The 15,264-nt window shown below is 27.7% G+C and overlaps 3 protein-coding genes across 3 annotated transcripts; 1 reads left to right on the top strand and 2 right to left on the bottom strand.

The window, feature by feature from the left end:
* Positions 1-18: 18 nt before the first annotated feature.
* Positions 19-2,748, bottom strand: LOC145961215 (uncharacterized). The gene is made up of 3 exons (XM_083081199.1): positions 2,235-2,748; positions 1,607-2,082; positions 19-1,054 (listed from the first exon to the last, which is right to left on the bottom strand). Exons 2-3 carry the CDS (start codon positions 2,027-2,029, stop codon positions 902-904), a joined length of 576 nt encoding a protein of 191 aa, XP_082937325.1. The 5' UTR covers positions 2,030-2,082; positions 2,235-2,748; the 3' UTR covers positions 19-901.
* Positions 2,749-2,881: 133 nt separating this feature from the next.
* Positions 2,882-8,661, bottom strand: Fancm (FA complementation group M). Its single transcript, XM_083081197.1, has 13 exons — positions 8,096-8,661; positions 7,831-7,998; positions 7,563-7,735; positions 7,397-7,486; positions 7,085-7,309; positions 6,857-7,010; positions 6,623-6,738; positions 6,427-6,543; positions 6,119-6,284; positions 5,794-5,948; positions 5,489-5,726; positions 3,380-5,373; positions 2,882-3,282 (listed from the first exon to the last, which is right to left on the bottom strand). The coding sequence occupies exons 1-13, from the start codon at positions 8,265-8,267 to the stop codon at positions 3,073-3,075; spliced, it is 3,978 nt and encodes a 1,325-aa protein (XP_082937323.1). The 5' UTR covers positions 8,268-8,661; the 3' UTR covers positions 2,882-3,072.
* A 2,063-nt stretch (positions 8,662-10,724) lies between these two features.
* On the top strand, positions 10,725-15,264 carry LOC145961308 (short-chain dehydrogenase/reductase family 16C member 6-like). Its single transcript, XM_083081360.1, has 8 exons — positions 10,725-10,998; positions 11,770-11,922; positions 12,778-12,932; positions 13,069-13,246; positions 13,551-13,680; positions 13,839-13,959; positions 14,809-14,934; positions 15,112-15,264. Exons 2-8 carry the CDS (start codon positions 11,779-11,781, stop codon positions 15,179-15,181), a joined length of 924 nt encoding a protein of 307 aa, XP_082937486.1. The 5' UTR covers positions 10,725-10,998; positions 11,770-11,778; the 3' UTR covers positions 15,182-15,264.

The following is a 15,264-nucleotide window of genomic DNA, read 5'->3' as shown; positions in this document are numbered from 1 at the left end:
TTATTTTAAAATACGTGCTTATTTAATATTATGAGAATAACATTTTTTTAATTTTTTGAAATTCCTACTTAAAAGATTCAAAAAATTTTATTTAAAATAAATGTAAAAAATAGTTTTCTTTCTTTATGAAAAATATGATTATTATTGAATAAAAAATGTTGCTTTCACTTGAATATATGAATCAATATGTACGTGCTTGTTATAAGCATTATATCGAATTACGTTGTTAGCATTAATAATTAATAACAAAACTATTTAATAACGTTTAATGAATTATCAATATTGCATGAATTCCTTAATATTTCCTATATATTTGGAAAAAAATGAATCAAGAAATATCGTAACATTAACGATATAATATGCGTAATTTATGATATTAATATTTCTTCCGACTTCAAAATTCTTAGAATTTTGCACATCTAAGAGAGAGATTTGTATTTGATGAAATATAATCAATGTGAACGCATGGAAAATAATTGTGGTTTTTGAAGTAAACGAAATTTCCGATAATTGAATGATATCATACTTTGTCAAACGTCATCAAATGCTAGGATATGAGAATAACAGGGATTTTTGATAACGGTATCGTATGAAGATATAAATCAATAAGCTTTACTCTATCATTTATATTGATATAAGCTTTACTCTATCACTTATATTTGCAATGATTGCAATGATTGAAATGTTTTGTATATAAACTATCATCAGACATGTAAAACTAACTTAGCAAAAAGGGCTAAATATAAAAGTGGACATAGTATAAAATATATACAAAATGATGACAAACAAATTAAATAGATGTTAAATTTTGCTGTGAACGTTAAATGTGAGATGTTAAGTTTTTTTATCTTCCGTACATAAAAATGTATAGACAGCATCACTGAGTCTTCGTTGTATCGGCTTAGTCTTTTGCATTTTGTTTCTGACTTTTATCTTGTTCAACCTTATCTTTCTTGTTCTGTATAGAACTGTATTTGTCAAGCGCTCCAAAGATCATCGTGGTAAAGTAATCCAAATTTTGAGACGTAACATATGTGCTGGCTAATTCCTTTATCTATAAACAAAGAATGAGAGAGAAATCGTTAAATCAAATAATATAAATAAATATTTGAATAAATGAGAAAAAAAAATACAAATGAATATATATTCATCATTTTTATAAATGATTATCAGTCTTTTCGCGCATTATAAGTATATATTTTTTCTTTATAATTATTGGAAAATTATTGGAAAATATAAGTATGAAAAAAATATAATCAAAAAATATAAATAAAAAAATAAATCTAAATAAATCGATTAAATAATCAAAGATTTGTAAAAACACAAATAAAACAATGTATAGTTGTACAGCATTATATCTTCACATTATTTTAAATATAAATTTTAGAAGAAAAAATTATTTCAAAAATTTCGAAAAATAACTTTTGCAATGATTGCAATCTCATGTATATATTAAATAAATATTATATTATCTTAAAAAGACAGCCAAAAAGTATCTTTTGATAGGCTTAATATATTAACATAATTTTATTTCAAATATAACTTTCAAAAGTCTATATCGTTTTGTTTATTAATTTAAGGAGAAGATAAAAATATTTCGACTTACCTCGATGCCCGGAATCTTGCAGATCGATGTATGCATACAAATCACGCCGGTAGAAATAATACCCACGAAAATGACCATCCAAAATCGCATCACAAAGCTGCGAATGAGAGAACCATAGATGTAGAGATTCTTGGCGAAAGGTACTAAACTGGAAACGATATTTTGGTACGACCACCGAGTTGTTTGTACAGCCGTCGTTGTCAAGGTAGAATGATTCTTGTTTTCAGTAAGTGAAATCGTATGATTATTATATTCCGGATAAGTCGAATAGATATACGAAGACGGCGGAGGATTATTATTTTGCGCAGAAGTATCAGAAGAAGTCGATTGCATTGTTGGCACTTCCGTCTCTCCAGGATACATTGCGTATGATCTCGCATACGCAACACTAATCAAAGTCAAAATAATCACAGCAGAATGCATTTTTCGTCACTTTATATAATGAAAGTTTTTAAGATATCTCTAGATCTCTCTATCTGAAAAGAAGGAATATTTATAAAGTTTCAATCATCAATATTATACAGGAATTATATGATGATTACAGTATAACACAACACTTTTTAATCTTAATTATCAATTTTGATTGTTAAGTATTAATTTTATGAAAAAAATACATTATTATTAATACTTAGAAGTAATATCGCTGTTTCTCAATGATTTTAAAAATGAATTCCGCTGGGCAAGAATTCGGAACTGACGCGAAACGTTTGCGTTCAGCCCTTATATATGCCCATTACATTAGGCTTTTTGACTATCTCTTTAACTTGTCCCTTGTACCTGGAAAGAAACTTTAGGCATTCCGTAGTTATCATTCAAAAAAATAGTTCATCCTCTGATCTGCTACTGATATGTACATTAGTCTAATATATATTTCCAAAGAAACATGATATTCGTACATTAGATGTAAGAGATACAAAGATAGATAAATAAACAAATAATCATATTTTCATAAATTGCGCATTATGTTTCTTCGATTAACTTATTATTAGAACTAGACTGTTACTATCAGAAGTAATTTTCAATTATATAATAAATTTTTAAAAATAGACATTTTTGGTAAATTTATATAATTTCTTTATACGATAAAATTCTTTGATAAGAAAATATATCTTTCTACGCGAAAGCTTTGATATAAAGCGGATATAAACTATGTAAATATCTCGCTGAACAATGATAAATCATAAAAATATCATTAGAATAAGTAATGGGAAAAAACACACGGATTTTGGATGAGACGGGAAATCACGCATCTCGCGAGAGAAAAACAGATATTAATACTATTATTCATAAATCATTGTTATCTGATTATAAAGATAGATCTTTACACAATTTTACTATGAAAAATAATAATAAATCTTTAACGAACGAGTATTTACACATGCTTTGTACAAATTTAAAAATAAATTTCTTATTGCGTATAATTATCATCGACGCATCACAGTTTGATTCAAATTTTATTCCTTTTTTTATTTTTGATCTTCTTGCACTTGTATGCGCAGTTGTTCAATTTCGTCCTCACTACTCTCAGAATGATTTGTTTTTTGTCTTTTGACATGTCTCATTTTATCTGAACAAAGACGTCTTCGCCTGTTTCGATTTAATTCCCTTTCAGCTGTTTCTAATGTCGTATCGTTATCGACAACGCTTGACTCGACATCTTTAACACAAAATGAATCCTGAAATCAAAATTAAATAAATATTCCATATTAATTTATCTTGTATATAAAAATCGAATCGATTATACGATTGCGATGCATCAGATAATTTACGTACATAAAGATACGAATCCTGCACTTGTGACAAAGGCTGCGAATAGATCTCTATATTTACATCGGGCGACCGTGGTTTTCTGAAATGAAAAGCGCCCGGTCGCTTGATCGGGCTCTTAATAGTCTGCAGATAATGCGCGTGCATGTCAACTTCATCTTGCTGTTGTGTATAGCTCACAAAATCCGCAAAATCCTCTTCATCTATATTAATGATTTCATCCGAACTGGCGTCAGAATCTACTTCCGCTTCGTCATCTATAAATTCGTTTTTAACATTGTTTTCACGTTTATATTTATGACTGATTTTTTGTGCAATTATTTTATCAGAGAACATTTGCTTTGGCGAGCTAGATTCCAAAATATTTTTATTTTTTATATTATTAGTGCATTTACTAGGTGCTTGAAATACACTCAAATCTATCTTATCTAGATGTTGGACCTTATTTCGTTTCAAAGACAATCCTGCACGTCTATTACTGGTTGGCGTTGACGTACCACACGGTTTCATATTTTTCGACGTATTACCAAAATAGTTGGTTTTATCTTCCGAATTTTTCGATGTACTAGGCAACCAATTACTCTCATCTTCCCAGTTTTTGGACATATTGCGAAAATAACAGCTTTCAAGTTCATTAAATTTCTTCTCGTTATTCTCTATGATCATAAAGTCTTCATCAGAATCGTCCGGGAAATCGAAATTCTGTTCAACAGTACATGATTTTGCAGTAGAATTGCAAAAATCTGATAACTTTTCTTCTATTTTCAAACTCGTGTTTCTTTTTTCGATTTTAGTTTCATTCTTGGTATTCACTGAAATCCAGCCAGTGTTATTTTCGTTAATCGATTCTTCCTTACATACAGATTTCGGCACTTTAACATTTTCTTTAATTCCTGCTATTTCATTAATAGCTTGAGTTATAGATAACAGACTCTCTTCCGCCTTTGAATTATGTTTAGATTTATTTCTATTCGATTCATGCCTAACAAATTCACTTATATCATCATCACTATTAAAATCAAAATCTTGTATTTCGTCTATAAAATTTTTCATAAATTGATTCCTTTGAGGTTTAGCAGGTTCCATAAATAATGATAAATTTGAATTAGATTTAGTATTATTTTTGTTGTGAAATGTGTTAGCAGTATTTTCATCAGTAATGTTAATTTTTTTTATATTAGTGATAACACTTGAAGAGTTTGAAGATACTATATTTTGTTGTGGCATATCCTCATTTTCTAAATTATCTTCAATTGAACTAAATGACTCATTTAATATGTTCTCGAATAAACTAGATTCTAGATCTGTTGTGTTATTTGGTATTTCTATTCCTATATCAGTCATAATTTTATCATCTTTTGTATCAGATACAGAAACTTTGATATTATTCGAATTTATTTCAATATCTCTAACTTGTTGACCCGGATATGAAATTGTTGTTTTATTCGAGTCAGAACTCTCGTCAAGTATATCTTCGAATCTTATTTCATTGTTATCAATGTTTTTCTCATTTCGGATAGTACACCAAAAGTTATCATCATTAATATCAATGCAATCATTATTGTTATGAATATTTTCACTTTCATTATTTTTACTTTGTGTTAGGAAATCATCTTTACAATCTTCACGTTCTGCTGAAATATCTTCAAGTTTCATAAAGAAACAATCAATAACTTGTATATCAGGTAGTACAAAATTGAACAAATCTTTAACTGGCTTTGGCGTAGGAACATAAGTCGTATCCATTTTATGCACAGTTTTGGAAGATATTTCTTCCTCTGACCTCTTTATTGCGCATAATGTCAGAAAATCATTTCCTGCATTATCATCAGATAGCAGTTTGACATTATTAGGATTTATTGTATTTTGCAGGTTATTACATTGTGTTCTTGATTGAGTAAAAATATTGCATGTATTATTCTGATTCTGTTCATTGCATTTACTATTAGTAAGAAACTTCATCATCGATGACTGATTTGTATTTAATTTTATAGATGAAGCTGCATGAAATAAATATATATATTTTACAAGAAAGATATTAGATAATCCTGTTAAATGTAACTAATGGAAAAAATAAAAAATAAATTAAATTAAATTAAACACAAAAGAACTCACTTTCTTTCTGTTTTGTAGTAAATGTTTCACTTTTATTGATTTTCTTTTTTTCATTTTCCTTTTTTTTCCATTTACCCCTTGGCGTTTTTGGTGCAATAATATGCATCTTGTAACATTCTGGAGTAAATTGATTTGGTATCATCCTAGGATTATTTTCATATAAGGAAGAGAATATATTGCTTGTGTTTAATATTTTATTGTTTAAAGAATCTCTTTTAGAAAGTGTAGATTTCAAATTCTGCAAAACATTTTAGTAACATTGGAATGCATATACAAAAAAGTGTGGAGAAGTATATAACACTTACCTCGTGCTCCTTTCCATCTGTAACAAGAACAATTATATGACCATCTCGTTTGCGTCCCGTCCTACCCATTCTTTGAACTAGTCTTATTGGAGAATGTTGCGACACATCAAAACATATTATGAGATCTACTTCTCCTACATCCAACCCTTCTTCACCTACATCATACATTACAAAAAAATTAACACAAGATTGATAGAAGGATTCACAAAGATTTATATAAATATAATAGATTTATATAATATAATAGAATAACTAAAATCACTTGTTCTGCTTATTATTGCAACAATTACATTTTTAACTATAAATGCATTTTCACCTTACTTACCTATACTTGTTGAAATCAGCACATTGACATGATTGCTTCGAAAATCCTCCAATGCTTTAATTTGTTGCTTCTGTTTCTGACTAGCTTGACCAACAAACATCTGTGGCCTGATTAGTGGTTTTGATTTCAAGAGCAAAATATAGACTTCATTGACTATGTCTCTGTACTAGATTTGTAGAGTAATGTTAAATTTTTCGAATATTAAATACTTTATATTTGCGCGTTTGCTTTTATTATAATTTCCAATTATTAAATAAGAGCAATATTATATGTTATATGTAAAAGGAATGAAAGATTGATATACAAACTTCAACAAAAACAATAGCTCTTGTGTCTTGTCGATCATTATTGTATTTAAAATGATGCTCAAGCAATTCTTTTAATTTGTGAAACTTATTATGCCCAAATACAAGATCTGCTGGTATCTGGAAATAATATATATTTTTATAAATAATGCATTTTATAAGATTTTACTGTATTATCAAGATATTTTTACAAATTTACTTCAGGTACATCTCCATTAGGAAGTATATCCGGAAACGGTCCAAGATAAACCTCTATGTCATGAAGCAAACTTTGTAATTGATTTTCATTATTCATCCAAAACTTATCAGAATGAGCTAAAAAATAAAATTATTTTGAACTTTTACCTATATTTATAAATATTCCAATAAATATAACTGCAGAATACACCTTATAAAATTAAACTATAATAGTTTGTAGCTATAAGTGACATACTTTGATAAAATTTACAAAAGGCACGCAATCCATGTCTGATCATAAGTTCATAAGCATGATACATAGTTAATAATATATTCAATGTCTTCATAATCTGTCCATAATTTCCAGATTTGTCTGTCTTTGCTTGGAATTCCTTTAATAAATGGAATATCTGAAAAATATAGTCAAAACTAAAAAATCTATATCATTAAATTATTATAATTTTTACAAACTAAATTTAATTACCCTTCCTTTAGATATATTTGCAGTTTGAGCTCGTAATATATTATACTGCATAAGAAATTTAACATGGCGATCCATAATAACAATATATTTGTCTTTAAATTCAGCTAATTCATGGCTAAGCGGTACCAAAATAATATCTACTTTTCTTTTATTAACATATGGCATTATATCGATTGAAGTCTCATCCCTCAATTCCAGATGAGAAATATGTAAATTTTGTATTATCTGCACAACAAAATATATATTAAAATAGTGAATAATTGTTTGTTTAGAATCAATTTCTAATAAAAATATATATCTATATTTACTCACTTCATGAACATTATCTATTTTATTTCCAGGTGTAGCAGAAAGTGCTAATACCCTAAAATACTGATTCTGTGTATATAATATCCTAATACACTAAAAATTATAAATCTTATCAGTTTATTATAGAAGAAATAATTTGCAATTCATATATTTCCTACATTTTTCTTACCTCACAATATGAATGTTTGCCTAAAGCTTTATGAGCTTCATCTACAACAACGCATTTGACTAAATGACTGGGAACAATTGTTTTCTCCAGGTCATTATGAAATACTTGCGGAGTGGCAAATACTATTCTTTTCTTGTGCCACGCTATTTCACGTTTCTTTTGATTAACTGCACCTGTTAATTAATATATTTACGATATATACATGAAATATATATTATTTAAAGCACTTATGTGTATTATTAAAGTAATGATAGTGAAATGTTAAAACCTGTAAGTTCTATCATGTCAACACTTGGAATCCCCATTACTTCATAACATGCGTCAATTTGCTGAGCAACAAGAGGTTTTGTCGGTGCTAAAAACACAATCTTTCCAAATGGATACCATCTCCAGAAATTATACATCACAACAGCGGCGATGAAAGTCTTTCCTAAACCTGTAATAAAATCAAAAATAAAAATCTGTTACATAAATAATAAAATATATAACAGTCGTATACAATTTATATTGTTAATAATAAATGCTTTTCTTACCAGTAGGTAAACAAACCAAGGTGTTCTGATATAAAGCTGATTTAACTATGTTATACTGGTACTGGCGGACTGGATAATTTTCTGGATATATCCAGGTATTTCCAGCTGATAAACTAAATCCCTTGGTTTCCGGATCGTTTGAAATTTCAACATTTTCCAATGACAATTCCATCTTGGCAGGACTTTATACAATCTCCATACATCAGGGACAAATCTGATAATGTGGCAGTGATAACTTTTCAACATAATAGATGAATTTAAAAAAAGATATTTTTATCTGACAGAGTTGCAGTATGACATCATAAATATTGCTTTCTTGTTTACGAGAAACAATGCACCGAGTCACGTGGACATCACTTCACAAAACACATTGATGTTATTTTTTACCACTAGTAAAAAATTATATTATATATATATATTTATACACATAAATTTACTTTAATCTTTCAGAAAATTTGTGGAAAATAAAAAAAATTTCTCTCGATCTTTATTTTACGTTCGAACCTGTTCAAACATGACTTTTGCAAAGCGACCTCTCTATCTCGATGTAAGAAAATAAAGGTACAAATTAGGGATGGGCGCATGATGGGCGATACAGTATCGATATTTCAAAATATCGATATTTTTAATTCTAATATCGATATTTTATTTTCCGATATTAGCATGTATCGATATTTAAATAAGTGTATCGAACTTCCGATATGAATCGTAGTTAAAGGAGTACAGACGACGATCATATAGTTAGCAGACAAATTTGATATTCCCTATTATCTATTAAACCAATCGCTTGGGAATCGTTTGGGCACATTTAGGAATAGGTTGAATCTAATCCTAAAAAATATTTATTGTATATTTATTATATATATATATTGGAATGCAAGCAATAATGGAGATATCAATATCATAAAATTAAAAGTTATTTTTTTAGAATATTTTACTTTATTATGATATTATTATTATTATATTGTCAATATCGATATATTTTATTCGATATTTTTGCTATATCGATATTTTTATTTATGATATGTATCGATACAAAATATCGATATTTTTTACTGTATTGCCCATCCCTAGCACAAATTTATGAAACCCTCAACCTTCGTTTTCAACATCAAAAAAACATCACGTGATCGAAAAATGACGAATTGGTATTTTTATTTGAGTCACGTGATATCTCTTGACAATGAAAATCAACGTTAAGCGTTAGCATGAAAAGACGCCTTAAGGTGTAAATGTCACCGATGTAAAACCAATCGAATATAAAACCAATCAAATTTTTGCTCCAAAAATTTGCGCGATATTCAAATGCAATATTGTACAATGCAATATTTGTAAAAATGCGAATTTGCAGAAATATAAATAAAGTTAAAATTTATCAAAGCAATAAGCGAAATTTTGTAATTTTATAAAAATATATAATACAAGATAAACTGGTAAAGTAATTACAAATAATAAGTAATTAATAAATTACTAGTAAATTAATAAACATATATCTTACATATTTTTTATTTTTTATATACATTTTCTTTATTATATATATAATCAAGATATAATTCTTATTTTGATAGAATTATCAAAAAATTTATTTTTTATTTGCGCATAATCACATTTCAATTCGCGGACGTTCATCAAGCTTGTAGAAGGAAAAATATGGCAATCAATAGTATTTAGTAATATTCTATCGAATTAGATAGAATAATATTGCAATTAATAATAGTATTCTATTAGAAGTTAAATAAAATAAATAAAAATATTAGAACAAGTTCTCCGTAATCTGTCTTCAAATTCTCGCATTGAAGTCACAAATAATATAATTATAAAGCAATACAAGCTCGCATATTATATTATAGTATAAAGTCATAAAATTAAAATGCTATTATACACTGAAAAATAAATTTAAAAGATAATATCAAGGATAAGGGATAATATTAATAAGGATCTAATGATTTATCTTCAATTTTTTAAACGGAACCCTCTATTTTTTATAACACATTCTTGTAGTTTATTTCGAGAGCTTTTCAAAACACTATAAGTTATTTTTCATTAAAAATGTTTGCGAGTTAAGACTTGAAAATTACAACATTGTCGACATTCCAAGGTACATAGCAGTCCAAGGTGTACTGTGAAAGTTGTCGAATTTATATTTCTTGTGTGTGTGTGCGCGCGCGCGCGCAGAGTAACAAAAGTGTAAACGAAGCTTCTAGAAGGTGTAAATTGAAACAACGAAACATAAACGAAGTATTAACGCTTCGTTTACGTTTCGTTGTTTCAATTTACGCCTTCTAGAAGCTTCGTTTACACTTCTGTTACTCTTTCTTTACATTCGACTTACGCTCCGATATTCATTTTCGCCAGGGATGCTACTTATGCTTAAAATTGTCAATCATGATTTGGAAAAATATAATTCATTAAATATATAATTTCTTTCTATAATTGATTCGAGATGTTATACAATCTTCTCTCGTTTGCATCTGTCATTTATTTATAAATAATTTAGTCTTACGTATAATGAAATTGAACTCATTGTTTTTTAATGTTAAACGCAAAAGTGAAAGGATATCATGTTTTCGGTGGCATACGATTCTAAAGTTCATTACATGTACAACAGTGCGCGTATGATGTTCGTGATTAATAATTAAAGGTTTGCTCGAATCTATTTTATTTGTATCAGTTAATTATCATAGTCCAACAATTAAAGATAAAGGTGGAAAACAAAAGACAGAGAAATTTACACATGCGCATATGCTTAATGCAAATGCAAAGTTAGATATAAAAAGTGAAGCCCAGCAACTTACATACATATAATCGCCAGACTCAGAAAGATTCAACTGGTTGTGAGATTTATCAGACTGGAAGGAAAATAATATCACCATAGAAGAGTTTTGGCCGATAATTATAATCAGGTACATAAAATAAATCTTATCATATTGGTAATCTAACTACTTCGGTTTCAGATAATAAATAAGAAAAAATTTGAAAAATTAAAAATATTTTTATATGATACGGATAAATATACAGAGTGATTCATTTTAATCGTCCCAGGCAAATATTTCGAAAGATATGAAAGATACGAAAAAATGTTTCGTACAAAAGTTTTTTTGACTTCGAAACGAACAAGATGGTATCATTGGTTTGATCTTGAATAATCATTTGATAGTCGCATGAAGATCACCTTCAATTTTTTAAATGGAACCCCCTATTTTTTATAACACATTCTTGTAGCTTATTTCGAGAGCTTTTCAAAACACTATAAGTTATTTTTCATTAAAAATGTTTGCGAGTTATAAGACTTGAAAATTACAACATTGTCGACATTCCAAGGTGCATAGCAGTCCAAGGTGTACTGTGAAAGTTGTCGAATTTACATTTCTTGTGTGTGTGTGTGTGTGTGGGCGCGCGCGTACATACATAAAAGGGGTGAAAACCTGACAACCTTCACGTGATATATTTTAGGTCTTTAAATATCGAATCATTCAATAAACCTGTAAACCTTAAAAATTCATATTGCCTATAAATAGATTACTTAGATTCTTCTAAGAGAGAGAAAAAGAAGAAACGAATTAATTTTCATTTTATTTTTATTTATAATATATATTAATATTAATATATTATTAATATTTATATATATATAATTAACTTTCCAGATATTTATATATATATAATTAACTTTCCAGATAATTAGGATGGAAACAACGATATGCAACACCCTGCTTCTTCTGGCAGAAATACTATTTCTTATTTTGAAAGTCTTTTATTTCATCTGCAAGAACATATTCACAATGTTTATTCCAATAACAAAAAAGAGCGTAACTAATGAAATTGTTTTGGTGCGTGTGGAATTCATAGAATTTAGATATAGAAAACGTATTTTTTCTAATATACTAATGTAATATTCAGTTCATTAAATTAAAATTAATATATGTAAATATTAAACATGTTAAATTTATTTTATCAAAAGATTCTTTCGCCTTATAGATTATTTTATCAAATAGCAAGTCCACTTGAAAAGGATAAAAATTTATAAACTATAAAATTTATGATAATTTATGATAATGAATATTCCATGTAAAAAGTTATAAGGATAGGATAGCTAAAAATTGAATAGTTTACGAGATATTTTATACTTTAGGTTGACATAATTTTACATAAACTATAAAATATCTCGATATATTATATTTATTTTTCGATTATCTTATCTCAATACCTTTCGATTATTTTACCTCAATACTTTTATGCACAAAAAAATGAAAGGAATGAATTAATGGTGTAAAGAATACACGTAATTGTTTTTAAGAAAATATATGAATTTGCAACAAACAGCTACATATTTTTTTTTTAAGAATAATTATGTGTTTTCTTTACACTATTAATTCCTCTGAATATTTTATGAGATATTTTATAGTTATATAAGCATTTTTATAGTTATATAAGCATTTTATAGTTTATATAAAATTATGTCAACTTAAAGTATAAAATATATTTAACCTTCACATGGTTTTAATATTTATACTCAAACTAATATCTTTTTCCTCCCTCAAAATCTTACAATTTTTGTCTTACATTTTTTACGCATCACATGCAATCATTTAAGAGATATTCGAGGGCAATTAAAATGGGATACTCTGTATGATATAATGTATAATTCACATGATGTAGCCTCATAATTAATATTGTGTTTATAGGTAACAGGTGCAGGTCATGGCATTGGAAAAGAAATAGCGATTGGTTATGCATCGTTAGGCGCAACAGTGATATGTTGCGATATTAATGAAGAAACTAATAAGCAAACGATGAACGAGATTAAAATGATGGGAAAAAACGCTGTATTCGCATATCAGTAAATCAATGTTATTTAATTTTATAAAATAAAAAGCGATTCGAAGTTTATGCTCATACAATTAACAACACATATTTAATTATTTAATAATATTTAATTATCATCAATGCTGATTAAAAATTTGAGATTTTTATAGGTGCAATGTAGCAGACAGAAAAGAAGTCTTTAGAGTGGCTGAAAAAGTAAGAAAAGAAGTCGGCGATGTTACTATTTTAGTCAACAATGCTGGAATAGCATTTGTTAAAACATTACTAAATCAAAGCGTCGATGAAGTTACACGAGTTATAGACGTCAATTTGAAATCGCATTATTGGGTAAGTATAATATTTGAGATACACATACGTAGCAACTATAAAGTACATATACATATATACATATGTATAGCCTTATAATCTATAATTCCATATAGCATTACAGCCTTATATATGTAATAATTAATAATATAATTTACTTAATAATTAATTTATTTAATAATTTAATTTAATATTATTCTTAAAGAAATAGAGATATGCGCTAAGAATTAATTTACTATATTCACAATTGAAATAAATTCAAGAGACTAACAAGTACACACGCATGCAAGTATACGTATATTGTTTTTAACGAAATCATTTTTAGACGTTGCAAGCGTTCCTACCAAGTATGATTGAAAAAAATCACGGTCACATTGTGGCGATTTCATCAATAGCAGCACTTATTGGCAATACACATGGTACGGTTTATTGTCCCACAAAATCCGCGGTCAAAGGTAATTTAATCTTATAATTCTATTGATGTGTATAGCGTATGATTATTAATATTAACTGTAAATTAACGAATATTATGCGCATAAATTCAAAGTGAAAATATAATAAATACAATTGCAGAGCATCTTTTTTTAATATTTTCTTCATGTGCATATTATAGCACTTATGGAATCTCTCAGCTATGAATTGCGTGAATATAGCAAAGGAAAATCCTTAATTAAATTCACTACCGTTTATCCGGCCCTAGTACTTACTGGACTTGTTAAAAAGCCAAGATCAAGGTACGTTTATATAATAATGTAAAGTTGATGAATTGTAAATAATATTTCGTAATAGCGATAATATAAATATATAAATTTAATAATTAGAGATTTGGCTCAAGTAATCAAAAAATTAAAAAGAAAATGGCATAAGAGCCAACGCGCGGTAGTTGGAGCGCAGAGGAGCAACAACACTTCTTTCTTTTTTCAAGATTAGTTTATTAAAAAACACATTATAATAACAAAAAACGAACGTTTCGGATCATCTTTTGATTCTTCTTCAGCGCGATGTTAACAATTTATATTACAGATAGTGACGCGTTACATTAAACGAATTTGTTCTCGACGCGTAGGTGACGCTAAATTGTATCCCGCGGAGGTCTAGTAAGCGCTCTGCTTCCAACAGTCAATTAAAAATACTATAGTTATACTATGCGACGTCACAGCAGATCAGATTCCGCGCTTTTTACAATTAGTAATATAGTATGCCGCTGTGCGCCCCATGTCGATAAATTGTTAACATCGCGCTGAAGAAGGATCAAAAGATGATCCGAAACGTTCGTTTTTTGTTATTATAATGTGTTTTTTAATAAACTAATATTGAAAAAAGAAAGAAGTGTTGTTGCTTCTCTGCGCTCCAACTATCGCGCGTTGGCTCTTATGCCATTTTCTTTTTAATTTTTTTATAAATATATAAATTATAATTTTATGCATACATTTTATAATCAACATATTCGATAAAAAAATTACAGTTTTTTATTAGCATTAAATCTTACATTTTATATATATTTAAAATGTACTGAAATAATAAGATATTTTTATAATAGTTATTGCTGAGATAAATAACATTATTTTATTTATCAATAATAGATTTTCATTTATGCTAAATGGACTTACGCCACAGAACGCAGCTTCATTAATAATTGATGCGCAAAGACAGAATTTTCTAGAAAGAAGTATACCTTCACATTGGCTGCCACTGTTACGTTTATTAGGGTAAATTGCGTAAATAAAAATTCAATCATTAAATGCATATATTTTTAAATAAATCAAAATATGTTAATAAGCTGCAAAGCGATTTGTAGCTAATAAATACAAACACCTATTATTGTATTATATTTATATTATTTCGTTTGTACATTCTCTATTAAAAAAAAAATATTTTAATTTCAGGCTTTTACCCACCAAGGCATTCCATTGTATTTCAGATTTTCTTGATATCGGTATTGATATAGAAGATTAAAAGATATGAGCTTGTATACATCATTATATATAAGTATCTTATAATATACATATATTGTATTGCTTTGAATTTATTATTTTATA

The sequence above is a fragment of the Camponotus vicinus genome, unplaced genomic scaffold (assembly GCF_025532165.1).
Source record: "Camponotus vicinus isolate PSW18456_S1 unplaced genomic scaffold, iyCamVici1.0 SCAF_11, whole genome shotgun sequence".
Taxonomy (NCBI): domain Eukaryota; kingdom Metazoa; phylum Arthropoda; class Insecta; order Hymenoptera; family Formicidae; genus Camponotus; species Camponotus vicinus.
The sequence above is the reverse complement of the archived record's forward strand: the minus strand, read 5'-3'. Positions and strand labels throughout refer to the sequence as shown.